Source organism: Castor canadensis, chromosome 4, assembly GCF_047511655.1.
Source record: "Castor canadensis chromosome 4, mCasCan1.hap1v2, whole genome shotgun sequence".
In the NCBI taxonomy this organism is placed as follows: Eukaryota; Metazoa; Chordata; class Mammalia; order Rodentia; family Castoridae; genus Castor; species Castor canadensis.
In genome coordinates this window covers 96264127-96282487 of record NC_133389.1, presented here as the reverse complement: position 1 = coordinate 96282487, position 18361 = coordinate 96264127, and the positions used below count along the sequence as shown (strand labels likewise).

Sequence of the window (18361 nt, the reverse complement as noted above, 5' to 3'; positions counted from 1 at the left end):
AGAATTTTAGTGTCAATCATTTCTTTTAGTTTTGTCCTTTGAATAGGGCATGTTGTATTAAACTGCATTTGTGTTTCAACAGATTATTATTTTACAAATTTGACATATGTTCCGTGTACTTAAAAATATAGTGATGTTTTGTCTATTTTAACCTACTTTGAATTTTCAGTTATTTTTAATGACATCCAAATTACCAGCTCAAATGTGAGGTAATGGATTATTCACTCAGAATGAGTAAATTAGTGATCAACAGATTTACCTCAGTGCTTTTAGGCCAGGGGTGTGGATCAAGTGGTAAAGTATCTGCTTAACATAGGGCCTTGAATTCTAACTGCATTACTACTAAAAAAAAAGAAAAAAAATCAGTGCATTTAATAAAAACAATTTTTAAGTCACTGTTATAATTGCAGGAATGTGAGACCATATACCGAGTTCATGTTAATGACTCTGTTTGCTATTTGTCCTCCAAATCAAAGTGCTTTTGAAAGGCTTTAGCTTTCATTAGAATGCTCCAACAGACATTTCTAATACATATGTGTGTACAATATTCTAAGTATTATATTTAGTGCTAGTGGTCAGTTCAGAGTATACATTTCCAAGTACCTGTGAAAGTGTCTTGTGTTTCAGACTACCAACTACATGAAGTGGGCTGCTTTGCTTACTAAAGACACGGAAAAACAATTTCATATTCATGAGAAGATATTTCCAAGCAAAGTCTACTTTACAAAATCCATATATTAGAATTCATACAGTATCCCTCATAAAAGTTCACAAAACTTCACTTTTATTAACAGTATTATTATTTTTAGATATAAAAGTGTTGAAATGACCCTTACTGACCTCCTATTATGATAACTCCAAGACAGGTCTAAGAACAAGTATTGAAATATATTAAGCCTAAAATTACTAATTTATACCAACTGTACATATTAACTGAGGTGAGAAGGTAAAGAAAATGAAGAGAGAAATTCTAGAAAAGAAGGGGTCATGAGTTCCTTAGGCCTCTTAATAATGGTTAAAGTCTAAAGATATCCAAATACAACATTAATTTGTGTACTTTGCCATTATAAATTAGGCACATTGCAAAAAGTTATTCAGATGTCTCCATACAAACTACCACACTAAGTAGGGACACATGACTTTAGCTTGGACTCTTGATTCTTATCAGTATTCCAAACACAGTTTCATGTAACAGACTTCCAGGTATTATCAGATCAGATTGTCTGTGCTCTATGGCATATGGTGGATTTTTTATCCCTAGCACAATCTCATTGAAAGAACTATGATTTTTTAAAATAGTCCATCATATTATTTGGAAAGATTGTCAATCTTTAGTTTTCCTATCATTTCTGTTTGCTTTTATTCCTTTTCAGAAGTGGATGTGGGAACCATTTGCCTGGAATTTTATTTGTAGTACTATTCTTTATAATTAAATACAATTGCATTAAATAAAAGGCAGACAAATATGTACAAAGGAAAACAACAAATGCACACTTCATAGCTTGTTGTTGATGGTTCTGAGGATAAAGTTATATTAAAGAAAAGATTCTACACCAACTTTGGAGGGGCACAGTCATTGACAAAGAACATGTCCTAGTCCTAAGAGTACATCAATCGTATTTGCTTTTGTTGTGACTAAAGCTACTAGCTCAGCAGATATTCTCTGAAGATTAGAACACATTGGCCATTTTCCCACCCACCCATTCTTCTCTGTTACTCCTTATAAACTAGGAGCTACTACTTTCTACCACCAGCTAATTTTATCATCTGTTTCCCAGTCAATATATTTTTGTAGTCTTTCTTTAAACTCATCTCATTTTTTTCAATTCTAATTGTATTTCTTTGTTTCGTCTCTTTCTTTTTGAGTTTCAGCTGGTCTACTTCTCTATACATAATGTTCTCATTTCCTTCTACAAAGGAAAACTGACAATGTCAGGGTCTCTTAGAATAGAGGGTTAGTGAGCATCCTGATCTTCTCTTCTGCAGACATGATGTTTTAATCAAGCTAAACCGTTTGCACTGCTGCTTAGGGAATGGGTGTCATTGATTGCTTTCAATCCAGGCAGAGGTATGTGAGATGAAAAGATATGAGAGCTATTAACTGTAGAAAGTTCGAGCTTTCTTGTACTCTTTTTGTTTGTTTGGTGTCACTGGGATTTGAACCAAAGATTTCAGGCTTGCCAGTCAAGTGCTTTAGTTCTTGACCCACTCTGCTTACTTTAAGTTTTCTTGCCTTTGCCTCTGTCTTATTCCATGTGCAGGAAACCTGACTCCTACCAATTACATTGCCAGGCTCTTTGATCTTTTAGCCTCTAGTTGGGTTTATTCTAAGGAAAGTCTTGACAGGACATTACATGGTAGACAAAGGAAAAAAACTGGAAAGTTTGTTCATCTTCCTTCTTTACATGTCAAACCACAGTGATTTACCCATAACCAAGTTCATTCATCAGAGACCACTCTTCTTCGGTGACTTTTCTTCTCTCAGCTACATTTTTGGCCAGGTTTTGCTAAGCAATCTAAGGAAAAACAGATTTTCCCTTAGCTATGCCCATCATTTTGTAAATAAATCTCTTATTTAATCTCTTCAATGATTATTTAAAGTAGTGTTTTCTGATTACTCCATGTACTGACTTTTACAACAGAGATTGTAACAGATTAAACACAAGGAGAAAATTTATAACATTGATGTATTTCCAGTGTAAGGGGATTAAGACTTAAATTAGCATGAAGTCATCAAGAATAAGAAAAATAGGAGAATCTTAAAATATGTTAGAAAATGATAGCAAAATATTTAATGTTTGATTTGGTAGATTTGTTAACTTTCACATTTTACAAAATTAAGCTTCCAAATGGAGTCATTTGTAGAGCAAGGGCCTTAAAAGATGATTTTATTAGATGTTTTTTCTAAATCTTATGTAACTCTGTAATAAATCAATTCTAAGCTCCAGTTTTGTTGATTGTTCTCTATAACTTCATATACCTTTGAAAATACTGGCAAAGCCTTTATAGTTATTCCTAAATAATAAATTAAAGGGATGAATAAAAGAATACTGGGATCCAGAATGTAAATTTTAGAGGAGAAATAATAGAGAACTAGAACATCACTAGTGAAATGTGTAACACCAACCCCCTGTGCAAGACTATGTTGATTCTGCCACTACCCCAGTGTTGCACCCTTCTATCATACTATGAGATTTTACAAAGGACGAGAACCCTCTTTCTGAGCATATTGTTCTTATATGCTTAAAATCAATTAGTCAAAACTACAAAATTTCAATGATTTTCTCTAAGAATGTAGTTGTTCAACATGATAAATTCTACCCCAGAAATGAATAATCAAGAATATTTTAATAGAGTATCTCAAACTGTGAGGCAATATTTAAGCCAAAAATCATGTTCTGGATCCCCACCTTTTTTATTTGTCATAATGACTATGAACCTTAGCACGATAGCATCCAACTGGACTAAAAGGGAGAAAATCCAAAGCTAATATTTCTTTGATTTGTTTTTTGCCTAATATCAATTCTTTTCATTGAAAAAAGATAGTCTATGCAATAAAAATTAGGAGACTATTACTTGAGTACAATGCTGGAATTAGTACAATAAATAATGCTGCCATACAAAATAGAAACCTAACTGCAATAAGCAGCTTTAAAATAGGCTTTAAATATATAAATAATGAGTACTTGTTAAACCACAGCCCACACAGCAATTTGGGTTTTCTATCTTTTGTGTGTGTGCGTGTGTCCTGAAAACTTTTAAAATGAAAGATTCCTCCAATTTATTTCTTACATTTCTCTTTTAATTAAGCAAATGCAATCTCATATAAGACAACTGGCCATATTATTTTTTTCTTAAAGAGGATAGGTATCATCATTTTGAGAAAACATTGACTACTTTTTCCCCGGCACTCACCCACATTAAAACATTAGTAAGAATTTGTTAAATGTTTCTCTACTGTACCCACATTCCATTGTCATATTTTTTCACTCCATCAAATTGTATTTCACTATGCCTTTCTTGTTGCTCTGTTATGTATATATATACATATACGTGTATGTGACTACAGAACTGTTTTATATAGACATTCATATTTAAAGTTTATAGATATATATACATACACACTTATTTATAGTGTACAAGGAAATAGACAACTAAAAGTAAACTATTTTCTTCATTTAGTACCAACATATTTTCTTGCATGAAAATATATAATGCTGCAGCCCAGAACATTTCTCATTTAATCTCAATGTATGTTGAATGCTTCATATGTTAATGGAAAAATAAATGCATCATTCATTTATTCATACTTACCATTTAAGAATAACACATACACACACATATTTTCACAGCAGCTAAAGCAGATATTCAATTAACTCTTGTTAAAGAGATTTAGGTCTTAAAGAGCAAATGAAGCACACTGCTAAATTATAAGATGAGTCTCCAAAAAGGCATAGTAAGAGATTTTTCATTTGTTTGGATTTCTTTTACTTTTTTCATTGGTGCTGTTTGTTGTATTGAGGAAGCTCCTCACTTTCTCAGAAGACTAACTTTAGAGTAGGTTTGTCCTTGGTATGTTTTCTTTGCTTTTCCTAGAAATGGTGTTTGTGTTTGATATTGTGTGGGAAGCTTACTTACTATGCAACAACTCCAGAAAGGATTTATAAAATGATTTAGAGCCAATCCTGTTCTTTACTGCTGATGCCAAACAAGAAATTTGGGCAAATGGACTCATTTCCTTCACTTGGACTTGATACATGCTCTATACATTTAGCTGTGTGATATCTTCTAAAATAAGATGTTACCTTTCTGATCACCATAAATCGATAGGGAATAGTTGATAACAGAAGTTTCTGATGGATGGTCCTACATAAGTACTTGTCTAGTATGCAAATTGTCCCATATCTATAGATGATATACAATACAATTTCAATCTGTAATTAAATAAGATGACATTCATTTGGAGCTTATGAGATCAATCCCGGTAGAAGCAGAGCCCTGTCTTTTCTTAAGGGCAGTGCTAGGATGGTTAACGAAGTAAATAGGAACCCAGCAACCAGAGAAACTGACTTAGATTCAGGTATCAGCACCTTCATTTACTAGTTCCTTTTACCTCTCTTAAGCTGCCTAAATCTTAGTTTCTTCATCTGCAAAGTTAAGTCTAGTACCACACAATAGAGTTCTTAAAAATATGACGTAAAACTTGGATTTCTCAATACAGGACTTCTCAATCTAGTAATTGTCATTTTTTTGGGGCCAGATAGCTTTTTGTTGTGGATGCAAAGTTGCCTTCCCGCCCATTGAGAAGTGCTGGCCTACTTCTGAGGCATCCAGTTCTTCCTAGACATCAGCTGTAGTTACTGCTGACTAGTTAAAAAGACTGCTGCTTTTCAAATGCTAATTGGCATATTTTTACAATAACTTCACATTACTCACAGAAGTTAATTGAATCTCTCATGGACTGAGATTTTTAAAAAGTGATCATTAACTTTTTGAGCCCATATTTAAGATGTAATTATTTCCTTTGCTTCTAAAGTGATCTAAATTGAATATTTCTGAGACTCTCAAAACTTTCTGCAAATTTTTACTTTATTTTGAATATTTCCCAGCCTAAGATGAAAGACTCATAATGATCACCCATCACCATGATTCACCCAATTGTTAATTTTTTACCACATTTATTTTATCTTTCTGGAATGAATTCATACACTCAAAGGGAAGGGGTGGGAATAATTTGTATAAATAGCTTACATGTGATTCATTATGATAAGTTATCCTTTTCATTCTTTCATCCAATTCTACCTATCATTTTAGTGACTTGTTCCATGTTCATAAGAATATACAGATGATTGAGTTGTGTGGCATTTGGATTTTTACGAACAAATTTGGATTCAAAATAACTAAAATGCACACAGTCACAGTATAGGGTCTGAGATGAATTTTTGGCTAGATCCTTTATTATTGATACAGTCAATGACTTAATTTTTCATGCATATTTAGAAATTTATTTATTTATTTTTGAATCACACTGAATTCTCTCATCACATTTGGCCTATGCTAATAAACATAAAAAAATCAATAGATTTGATGTATGTACTTTAAGTTGACAGCATAAATTTGCCCAGCATTTTAATGATAAGGCTATAAACTTCCCTAAAAAGAATGAATTATATTTGAAACATTGACAGTTTTTTTTTCAGTTGGTACTAAATGAGGACTATGCCAAACATTAATTGTTATTCTCTAAAATCTACTCAATGAAAAAGCATGTATTACTGGAGCAGTTTTCATTAATGAACTGTTTCTTAGGAATTTTAAAAGGTAAATCTGAAAAATCAATAGAGAAAAAATAGAGTATTTGTAAAAATTAGGAAATTTTAATTTTCTGAAATTTTTTATTTAATAATTTTGAGAAACTAGAAGCACAAAGGAAACACCAACTATTTGAAGCTACTCAAGCCCAAACCACCAGGTTTACATTTTATTTGCCCAGTAGAACCCTGGAATGTCTTGAATGAAAAATTCACATCTGTGATACTCAATTCGTGTTTATATTTATATTCATTCTTACAATAAAGGCATAATTATAAAGCAATCTTAGTCTGCAACTAAATAGTTTATAACCATTAAATCTCTGTAATATATTATTTGCCACACTTTCTCTCTACTTTTAGCTCTGCTTATCTTGCAATAAAAAATGTTCATACAATCTTGATGATCAAAATGGCTTAACTTAGTTTCATAGTACTCTATTTTCAGGTAGTAGAAATGTTTCATCCTTCATATATAATTTAATCATTTTAAATGTGAGACAATATTGATCAGTGACCTTTAGATTTAAGAATTTAAGAATTGGAAGGAGATTATATCTCCCAATTATAAATTTTAGAATGTTGGATGTTACTTGTCTCTGGTGAAGCAGCCTTCCTCTAATGGTGAGCAGGATCACATTCATTTTCCTCTCAGTAGTTGAACCTAGCTAAATCTGAGCAAAGTGAACTCCAGCACCAATCTTGCATTCTCTTAACCGGTAATAAAGAACCTTGTTGGCCTGACAGGTTGTCACAGCAATTATTCACATGAAGTTCTGTAGCAGTTGTATCTGTCAGCCCATGTAGTATTGAATATTTTAACTGGCAGTCTTCCAAGACTGAGCATTAATCTTACCATCTCCTGTTACAGTCCCTAATCAAGATATTCCAGGGGTGATTGCACTAACATTGTTTGAAGACTACATCTACTGGACTGATGGGAAAACCAAGTCACTCAGCCGTGCCCATAAAACCTCGGGAGCAGACAGACTCTCACTGATTAACTCATGGCATGCCATCACAGATATCCAGGTGTATCATTCTTATAGACAACCTGATGGTAATTATTCTTTCCATGATTTCCATAAATCCATGAACATCTTTCAGTAACATCTTGTTTTTTTATTCCTTCAAGGTTAAATATAATTTAATTTTAGAGAAAGATGACCAGATTTCATTATGCAGCATCATTTAATATAATGAATTCAGTTGATATCAAGTACTGCTATTAAGGGATAGAATTAGAAGCTCAATAAGAGCATAAAGAATTATTGATTTGTTCAAATCATATTAAGCTGAAATGACAATAGCATATGCACTTAGAGAAGTGAAATACTTTGTTTACACATAGGATCTTTGGTTTCTGGAATGTTGGGAGGAAGGATTTTTATTTAAATAGTTATGGGGTCTAAAATGACAAATATATCAAATTTCTTTAATTGTATATCTAATAGGATTCTACCAGGTCTTGTGGAATAAAGATTTGGTCATTTTAATGAAAACACATATCTGGCCTACAAAGCAAAGTCCCTGTACTATTAGTTGAAGACCATTGTTTCATTTTTATGTTTCTACACATATTTATGTCTTCACCTAAAATGTTTCTAGTTTCTGTTTATTCTCTTGATAAACATTTTTGCTACTAATATGCTTGCTTGAGGGGAAAGGATCTTTAGTGATTTAATAGTAAAATTAACATTAAGGACATTGAACAGCATTTGTAAAAATATACTTATACTCATAATCTTGGCATGTTCTTGATTATGAAAATTTATCAAGATGCAAAGAATGAAAATTAAATGCCCTCTCTCCTCTTATGTTATATTATTGGTCTTGATTATTCTGTTTTTCTGTTCTTGTTTCTTTTTATCTGTAGTCACCAAACATCTCTGCATGGTAAATAATGGTGGCTGCAGTCATTTGTGCCTTTTAGCCCCTGGAAAGACTCACACCTGTGCATGCCCCACCAACTTCTATCTTGCAGCTGATAACAGGACTTGTCTATCTAACTGTACAGCCAGCCAGGTGAGTAGAGCTCTAGAAATCATCTCCTGGAATGTACAGGCATGTTTTTATAAAGGTTGAGCCTGAGTTTGCTTATGTGCTTAAAACATTCTTGAAACATCAATTTTTGATCATTGTTCTTTATAAGGGAAGGAATGTTCATTGTATAGATGGTCCCAGAATAAGGGAAAAGCAATTTCATACATATTCTTAAGTGGAACTTTAGGCAGTAAGGTATAAATAGAGGCCAGGAAGGAAAGGAAGCAAAAATAAAACCCAGTCTTACCTGATTCACACAGAATAATGATTCCAATTTAAGTCAGGAGAGCAGCAGGATCAGAGATTTGCACAATTCAGATATGGTCAATGCACTTTGCATATGTGCATGAAAGCAGAATAATGAAACCATTGAAATTGTTCTATGAAGTAGGGAGGGGATGAAGGAGAATGATGAAGGAGGTGGATCTAATTAAGGCCCATTGTAAACACATATGAAAATGTTACAATGAAATCCTCCTGTACAACTAACTTATGCTAAGAAAACATAAAATGAAAAGATGAAGAAGGCACTGAAAAGATGACTGAAGCATAGTGTAGGCAAAAGTGTGTGGGGGTCAAGCAATCAAAGAAATCTTCCCAGAAAATCTGCTCTGCATCCCCATCCACATCTTCTTCCATTTGGATGAATTATGAACAGAGTGAAAAAAATGATCAAAATAATTTCTTCGTGAAACCACCTTTTGAAAAAAAATATTTTCAAAAAGATATTCCACAAAAATATTCTACTTCATAATGCTGTTTTTTTTTTTTTTTTTTTTTGCAGTTCTGGGGCTTCAACTCAGGGCCTTCACACTGAGCCACTCCACCAGCCCAATTTTTTGTGATAGGATTTTTCAAAATAGGGTCTTACCAACTGTTTGCCAGGGGTGGCTTCGAACAACAGTCCTCCTGATCTCTGCTTCCTGAGTAGGTAGCTGGGATTACAGGCATGAGCCACTGGCACCCAGCATACTTCATAACTTATGAACTCAATTTTATTACTTTATTTATGTATTTATTTTTGATGAGACTGAGATTTGAACTCAGGGCTTTATGCTTGCAAAGCAGGCATTTTACTGCTTAAACCACACCTCCAATCCATTTTTCTCTGATTATTTTGGACCTGGGAGTCTTGGGAACTCCTTGCCTTTACTGGTCTTCAACTGTGATCCTATGGATCTCATTCTCCCAAGTAGCTGGAATTATAGATGTTAGCCTCCTGCGCCCAGATTAATTTTATTACTTTAAAATTTTGGAGAAAGTCACATGACATTAAAAATTGGACTTTCACCTTGCAGAACTATCTTTGATTTGAGATAATGTTGTTAAATGAGCAATGATTTATATTTTTAAAAGACTAAGTTTTTTTGGACTCTATGTTTTGAATTTGATGGCTTTCAGTTAGTAGGAGTGATTTCATAACAAAAGATGAATTTCTCTTCTAATGAGCTTATGTTCAAAACTGAGAAGTCAATATTAGGTCAGCCAACTTTCAGACTAGGAAGATGAGTATCATCCATGAATTGTGTAAATGAAAGAGACAGGCCTTTCCCAGGGAGTCAGTATTTATAATGGTTAAGAAGAGACTGAAGCCAGATGTCCTGACCCAACTTCAAACTGGCTAGGTCACCTGTGTTTGTGATCTAACTTCTTGATGTCTCAGTTTTCTCATCTTTCAATTGGGATGATACTTAGTCTATTTCTGCTGCTATGGAATCAAATACCACATGTGGATTAATTTAGTTTTTAAAGAAATTTATTTCTCATAGTTCTGGAGTTTGTGAAGTTCAAAATAAAGGGCTGCATCTGGTGAGAATAAGAGGTGAGGGAGATAGACTGGGCTCGGCTAGATAGTAAAAAAACACATGTGAAAGAGCTTGCGTTGCAAAAAATTTGTACTACAAGTATGTAAATGCAAAAATGATACCTGGTGAAAATATTCCAGGAATGGGGGTGGCAATAAAGGAGAATGGGGAATTAAAGTATGATAAATTTGATACATTGTAAGAAACTTTGTAAATGCCACAGTGTACCCCCACCCACAACAATACAGGAAAAAATAAATAAATGTTTTATGACTCACTCACACCTACACACACCTCCCTCTACCCACCAGAAAGATAAACACAGTGATCTGTTCTTGAGGATGGGGCCTTTATAATCTGATCTAATCTCTTAAAGGCCCCCTCCATCAATACTACTTTCAAGTCATTGTTATTAAGATTAAACAAGAAAACCACTTTATACCTAATAGTTGTTGTTGTTAACCTTGCCTCCTAAAGAAAGCAAAAGGAATATTCTTAAAGGGTATGTGCAATTAGTGTGTGCTGCCACCAGAAAGTTTTGATGTCAAGCTGAAAGTACAGGTCATAGACTTTGTTCTGTTTACAAATTTGTTGCTCTTATTATATTTCCCTGAGTGTTTGTTTTCAAAAATGCATTCTTCTAAAAGAACTGGAAATTTATCTCATTGTGGGAAATGAAAGCAACCTACTTATTCCTACTGTTACAATTTAAGGGAGAAATCATACCATTCTAATTTTATAATATAACTTCTATTAGTGCTGTTCAATTTAGTGGAGTTTCTGAATGTTATCCTAAATTATTCTGAAATGATTTTGGTGTCTTGCTTTGGTGTGATCTGTGAGTCAGATACTGAGGCCCAACACAGGCCAAATCTGCCTTAGTGGCAGTGGGTCTGTCTCAGTCCCGCTGCAGTTTGAGAAATCTCAGTGGCCAACTGAGAATAAAATAATATCAAAGGATGCTTTAGAACACAGATAAACATGTACATCATTGAGACACAGGTAGCAAGACATCATCCTTGTCACAATCATAAAAGGAATAAGACTTTTCACAATATTATGTAAGAACACCTGTAATTATGTTCATTCAAGGCCCCCAAATCTGACCTGTTAATTAAATAAAAATATCAGTTAACTTGAAAGTATTATTCATATAACTGAATTACTTCCTAATCTGATATCAATGACAAAATTAAAAACAAATTTTCAAATACCTCCAATAGTCTTTATTATGAATTTAAAAAAAGTAGCAAAAGAGCATAAACAAACCACAATATGAGCCAGATGTCTTTGTTTTAAGCCATACTATTTTTTGGGGGGGGTAGCACTGGGGTTTGAACTCTGTGCCTTATGCCTAATAAGCAGGTTCTCTACCACTTGAATCACTCTGCTAGTCTAGTCAAGCTTCTTGAAAAAAGAAAGGTTATGATTGTATTTGTTGGATCTTTAAGAAAAAATTTAATAAAAAGTTAAGAAAATTCACTAGTGGCTATCTTTTAAATTTTTTGGTTGAGGCAGACATCTTACCTTTGGTTCTTTTCTGATTTTGTGAGAGGAAAAAACAACTGTGTACTTCTATTTATAGAACACATTTTTTTCAGTGAAGTACACATGTAAATGAAGTGAATAATCTAGGTAATTCAGTATTAATTAATTAATTTGTATTAATCCTTCTGAAGTTAACAGAATTTAAGTATGAAAAAAAAAAAAGCCATGACACCCAGAAATGAGATACTAGAAATCTTCTTTTGATAATAAAATGTAGATTAGTATGAAAGAGTTCCATGTTTTACCCTGGCTTCTCTTAAGTGAAATTCCTTTTATGTTCTTATTAAAAATGAAATGGAGAACAAAATCATTATGTCATAAATAATTCTAATAGTTGGTATTTATTTAAGTCATATGTACTTAATGAGTTTAAAAGTATGTATTTTAAATATTGTACCAATCATAATCAGGAGTACTTTGAAGATACTTAAGAGACCTGAAATCTAGTTACTAATGTGCTTTGATATAGTGTAATGATTGGAAATATTTAATGTTCAGGGCAATTGCTTTCGGATTTAGCCTCATATCCCCAGACAGCCACTGTCTATAAAGGTAATTTTTTCCTCTGGTAATTTATGAAGATACACAACAGACATGACCACAGGCTATGCAAATATGAGAAAATCAGTGGAACAGTCAGCTCTCCCCTTAGACTCACAGTGCTCTCTTTCCTCCTGTGTTGACACTGGAAGAAAAACTCACTCTTGTATTTAATGTAATTCTACCCTGAATCAACCCCACAGTCTCCAGACAGGCTCAGCAAAAGCTAACATCAGATTACCGCTCTTTAAAAGCGAGTAGCATCATTTGTAATGAACAAACTTTTAGATTGTGAATCTATTTCCATCAGAGATAATTGAACTGAGGCTTTATTTTCCTGTTACAAATTTTTCTTGCATGTTGTAGACAACAATAAGTGCTAGCTCCCTATCAATCACTCATGCAAGAATTAAAATCTTTTAGCAAAGAAAAAAAATAACTTTTAGAAAATTTCAGTTCAGTTGTTACGTTTTTCACTGTTTCTATAAAAATGAACAAGAAAACAATTTGATAGTAGAAGATATTGACTAAATTTTATTTATTGTTTTTTAATAATTTCAAGTTTATCATTTAATAGTAACTACCTCAGATGCATGTGGTCTCTGTTTGTAAAGTGTGGTTTTCTTTTTCGTTTTTTCCCCATCTTAATGTTTTTGACAATGGCTGCATGGAATCTTTTGTATAATTTTAATGTTGATGACAAAGAAATTAATTTGTGGTCAGAGATCACTAAAGAAAATTTGACTAAGATTTTTTTGGTTACTCTGAACAGGTGGTGAGTAGTGAAGTTGGTAGAAGTGTCACTTCTGTGCTTAGGCTCTCTGGATGAGTTTGGGTTCACATCACCCTCCTTATAAAAAGTATACAATAGTAACTGTATGAAATTTTTCTCTAATAACTAGCTACCTGTGTGCTAAATATCATATAAGTAAATAGTGCCATGTAACAATCTCAAGAAATTACTTCTTCTATTGTTTAATCTTCTATTTGATTTTAAAAGTTATTAAAAAGTTCTAGTCCTATAAGTAATAAAATTATTACCTTTCTTTTGAGCATTTCTTTAGCTACCTTAAGTGGACAGGGTTATAGAAAACATAAAAATATTAGTAAATATTTTAGTAAATAGTTTTTAGATAGTCTTTATAAGTTTTAATATATCAATTTACTTTTGTGCTTCAACTTAAAAAAAAGTATATAAGAAGTCTACAAAAAGATTATTGCAGTCTTATTTTACATCTTTAAAAAATTATAATAATTTCCCTTTATTTATCCTAAAAGCTGATGTATTTTTATTAATAATTAAAAAACTACAAGTAACTATATTGACCTCCACTGTCTTAAAGAAGCATTCTAAAAATTTAGGTTGGACAGATGCTCTTCTGGTTAAATGTAGTATTTTCCTGATCTGGAAATTTCATGGAGTCACAACTTGACAGAATGAGCAAGGTCCTCCAGATTATCTTCATGTCCTCATTCTATGGCTAAAAAACACAGATTGAGTTGATGCTAACTGAATTGCCCAAGATTCTTAAGGATAAGTGATCTAGTTTAATTAATTCAAATTAGCTAAGTTAATTCCACTTTGTACCTCTTCTTGATATACCTAATCATTTTTAGACTTATTTAGTATTTGGCCAACTTTTCTCTAAAGGGCAAATAGTAAATATTTTAGGCTTTTTCGGTCACAGCTGCTATAGCAACTACTCAACTGGATTATTATATAGCAGAAGTAGCCTTACGATCACATGTAAATGAATAAGCATGTCTGTGCACAGGAAATGTCAATCAGTAGCTTCCCAGAACAATGTGCTTTCCTGGCAGGTCATTTTCTTGCTTGCTGTGCTATTCTTTATTGTGGGGGGCTCTAAGATCTCTATCGTTCTCATTTGCAGGAAGAGAGGTAGCCAGGCTGGGCTGTCCTGGTGTTTTCCTAAGCATCTACAATAGATATGTTGGTTTTTTAAACATATTTTCATTTTTTTTAAGTTTCGTTGTAAAACTGATAAATGCATCCCGTTCTGGTGGAAATGTGACACTGTGGATGACTGTGGTGATGGATCTGATGAACCAGACGATTGCCGTAAGTACACTGACAAATGCTGGCATTTAGAATTTAGAGTTCCCTATATCCCAGACCTGGAAAATTGAAGCTCTAAAGTATTTTCTGATACTTTACAACATTGGAGTAGAAAGGCTTTATTTGACAGTCTTTAAAAATATTTTTAAAATGTTGCAATATGTCTTGATTATACCTCTGATAACTGTTGCATTTACAATATTTAATGTGATGGTCAATTTTGTTACTTTTTTTATTTCTCAAATTTGATTACTTGAAGAATAACTTGCTTCATTAGTAATTATTAGTGTTAATTATTGTCTAGATCTTTGACATAATATATCAAAATTGGGAACAAAAATTGGCAAGTTTTCAGAAGGTCACTACCTTTAATGTTATAAACTTAAAGCTTTCCTGACAGTACTGAAATCTTGAAAATTCTTGAGAGGTCAGATTTTTTTCTAATACTAGTCACAAGTTTCATGTTAGGCTATTTAACATGTTCTTAGCAGATGGCATAAAGTGACTACCAATTATGTGTTCTGCTGGTGATTGGCATGGTTAGGTGCTACTGTTTTAGCAATTGTTGATAACTGTGGTGGTGATGGACAATAAGCAGACTTCTCTTTGATAGCCTCATATAGTTCACTACTTAGGTCACTCCAATACTGTACTGTCAAGTTTGAAGACGCTGTAGTCAATCACAATAATTCTCTCAAAATCCCAGGGATGGTTGCCATGATTTGGCCTGGACAATTGAGTTCAAGATCCTTAAGTTTGTACTAAAGAAAGACAGTGTGCTGTGTCAGTGAAAGCTAGTAACTTACTGCTGTAGAACTTTCCACCAACTAATTATAAAGCTGTTTTAAAGTTTGGGTTTCTAGATGTTTATGTAGATGAACTGTGTTCCATCTCTCTGAGCATCACCAAGTCTATCACACTCAGTGGCTGTGACTTCATATAGTCCCTTTATGTATTTGAAAGCAGTGAGTAGTCAATTCACAGTGAAGAAAAAGTTATAAAAGACATTGCTTTTCTAATGTCATATTTATGTTTTTGAAAGATTCACTGCTCTGTAATATTTTTGAATATACTTTTCTTTTCATTCTGATTGGCAACCTATAGCATAGGATGTATATGTCATAGATATATTATGCTAGAGTTATTTTTTCTTAATTACTGAATTGAAAGGAATTTCAAAGGAATACAAAATTATCTTGGCAATCTTACTGAGATTTTTGTGTTAGAAGAAAGTTATTTAATCCTCCACAATAAAATTTCCCATTATAAGTCAATAAATATGACATATTTTTGTAATATGTACAAATAAATGAGAATGAGAATGCTAATTTAGGTCTTGTGTTAAGAGTATGCCCTGAATAATGGGATTCATTCTTTTCTAAGGAAATGTCATTTAATGACCTGTAATACGGTCAATAGCATGCAATGATTTTTCTTTTAAAATGTTTCAGTTTCTGAACTCTATTTTTCATCTTGAGTGAAATTTCATCATGAAACCAAACTGATTTGAAAAATTAGCTACAGATCCAATATAATAAGTTTTGTTCATTTGCTCATTTTCAGAATATGTGGTGATCAAATATTACGTTAGCGTTGTTTGAAATGGGAAAAAAGAGATATCTGGTATCTAACAGCTTCTTGATTATCCTTATCCTGGTCAAATACTAATATCTACATACTTTATTCTTTAATTTTATTTATATATATTACATTCAACATATTTTGATATGGCTAAATGAGGACATTTTACATGAATACTTTTACATGTATATCTTTTTTATTGTGATAACATATAAAATCCACTTTCTTAGCAATTTTTAAATATACAGTTTATTCTTACTAGCTGTAGTCATTATGATGTACAATAGATCATTTGAACTTCCTCCTCTTGTCATGTTGTTTCCTTTGACCAAAATCTTCCCAAGCCTCCCACTCTTGGGCTTTAATACCCACTATTTACTCTGTTCCCTTGAGTTTTACTTTTCAGATTCCACATGTAAATAAACCTATATAATATTTATTTTTCTATGTGTGGTTTATTTGGCTTTGCATAACATTGTCCAGATTCATGCAAATTGTCACAAATAAGATTTCCTTAATTAATACTGCATAATAGTCCATGCTGTATGCAAATCATATTTTCTTTATTCATTTATCTATTGATGAACATTTAAGCTCATTACATATCTAAACTGTCATGAATAATGCTGCAGTGAACCCTGGAGTGTAAACATCGTTTTGAAAAACTGATTTCATTTGCTACATATGTATATATATATACACCCATTAGTGGAATTACTGAATCATATGGTAATTTTTGAGGAAATTCATGCAGCTTTTCATGGTTTGTACTAACATATTTTCTTATTAACACTATGCAAACATTCTCATTTATCTACATTTTTGCCTACACTGGCTATCTTTTATCTTTTTTACAATACCCTTTCTGAAAGATGTGAGGTGACATCTTATTTTGGTTTTAATTATTTATTCCCCTTATGATTGGTGATGCTGAATATTTTTTCAAATACTTTTGGGCTATTTATATGTTTCCTTTTTAGAAATGTCTAAGTTCTTAGTGCATTTGTACAATTTGATCACTTATGTCCTCACTACTGATTTGAGTTTCTCATATATTTGGAATATTAACCCATTATCAGGATATGGTTGGAAAATATTTTCTTCCATTTAACAGGTTGCCTCTTCACTCTGTTGATTGTTTGACTATGCAAATACATTTTAGTGTGGTGTAATCCTCTTTGCCTATTTTTGTTTTGGTTACCTGTACTTTTGGAGTCGTATCCATACAAATCTCTGCTCTGTCCAATATCACAAAAATTCTCCCATATGGTTTTTTTCTCAGTAGTCCTTCAGACTTTTATGTATGATCTTTAGGAAATAAAGTTTTACTTTTAGTTGATAAGTTAACATCTTTGGACATCTGTTGGTGCAACACTTTACTGGCAAGTCATGCTAAAGTATAGAATGCCATACATGAGTCTGTAGAGTGTTTAGATTTCATTTATGAATAAAACCAGCATCAAAATTTGTTGACATTGCAAGCCACTGACAGCTGGGTATGGTGGTTCACAGCAATAATCTCATCACCAGAGAGGCTGAGGCAGCAGATTATTAATTCAAAGCTAGCCTGGGCTGCAGAGCCAGCTTGAGGTAAGCCTGGGCTGTACAGCAAGACCCTGATTTAATTAATAAAACAATAAACAACTAAAGAAAAAAGAGCCAGAATTCATAACTTCACAGAAGTCAAGTAAGTCTCATCCCAGGCTCACATATTTGCAAATTTTCATGGCATTACTTGTGAAAGTAGTTAAGAGTGATGCATCAAGTATTCTCTGGTATCCAAGAATTTAATTATCCAACGTTTAATTACATTTCCTAGATAATCTAGTACACCAAAGAAAATACTAATGACAAATATGAAGGTCAGATGGGCTTCCCAGTATTTCTCAGGCATTCATTTAATAATACTTATGCTAGTATTGTTGTGATACCATGGGAATATTGAGAGAAATTTTACAGAAGCACAGGAAGGAGTGGAAATGTAGAAGTTCAGACTATGAGAAAATTAAGTGGCATGCAATTTGAACATTTAATGTAATTACTTAAACTTTATAGATTTGAGTTAAATAATTTTCAGCATTTCAGACATAAAGCACATATTAAGATTTATTTTTAAAGAATGTTTAAATTTTAGTCAATAATGTAATTATCAAAGAATAATGTAGTTCTCAAAGAAAGTTTAAAATGTCATTTATTAATATTTGATTCACTAATTTGAGCTGATAAACAACATGTTATTAATCTCACAGTCAGTGATTAGTAACATACACTAGGATTATTAGTCAAAAAATAAGTGTTTCATTGCAAGCAGCACAGTTTTTGAGACTTCAGAGTTAGAACAGGATCTGAATTCCAATTCTAGCTCTTGGAAGTGGCCCCTCGGTGCGTGAATTGCAAAATGGCCATAATGATTCCCAAGTGAGAAGGTTATAACGGGATCAAGTTACTAAGTGTGA

The 18361-nt window shown here is 32.7% G+C and overlaps 1 protein-coding gene across 6 annotated transcripts in view; it reads left to right on the top strand.

The window, feature by feature from the left end:
- Lrp1b (LDL receptor related protein 1B) overlaps positions 1-18361 on the top strand; it is a 1877349-nt gene that overhangs the window by 1655233 nt on the left and 203755 nt on the right. For all 6 annotated transcript variants that reach the window (XR_012447185.1, XM_074070662.1, XM_074070660.1 and 3 more), the window contains 3 exons: positions 7183-7371; positions 8188-8336; positions 14234-14327. Coding sequence is in view for 5 of the 6 variants with exons in the window: in XM_074070662.1 (XP_073926763.1) it covers positions 7183-7371; positions 8188-8336; positions 14234-14327 (432 nt within the window). In the remaining variant the exon portion in view is untranslated. The remainder of the gene's footprint in view (positions 1-7182; positions 7372-8187; positions 8337-14233; positions 14328-18361) is intronic.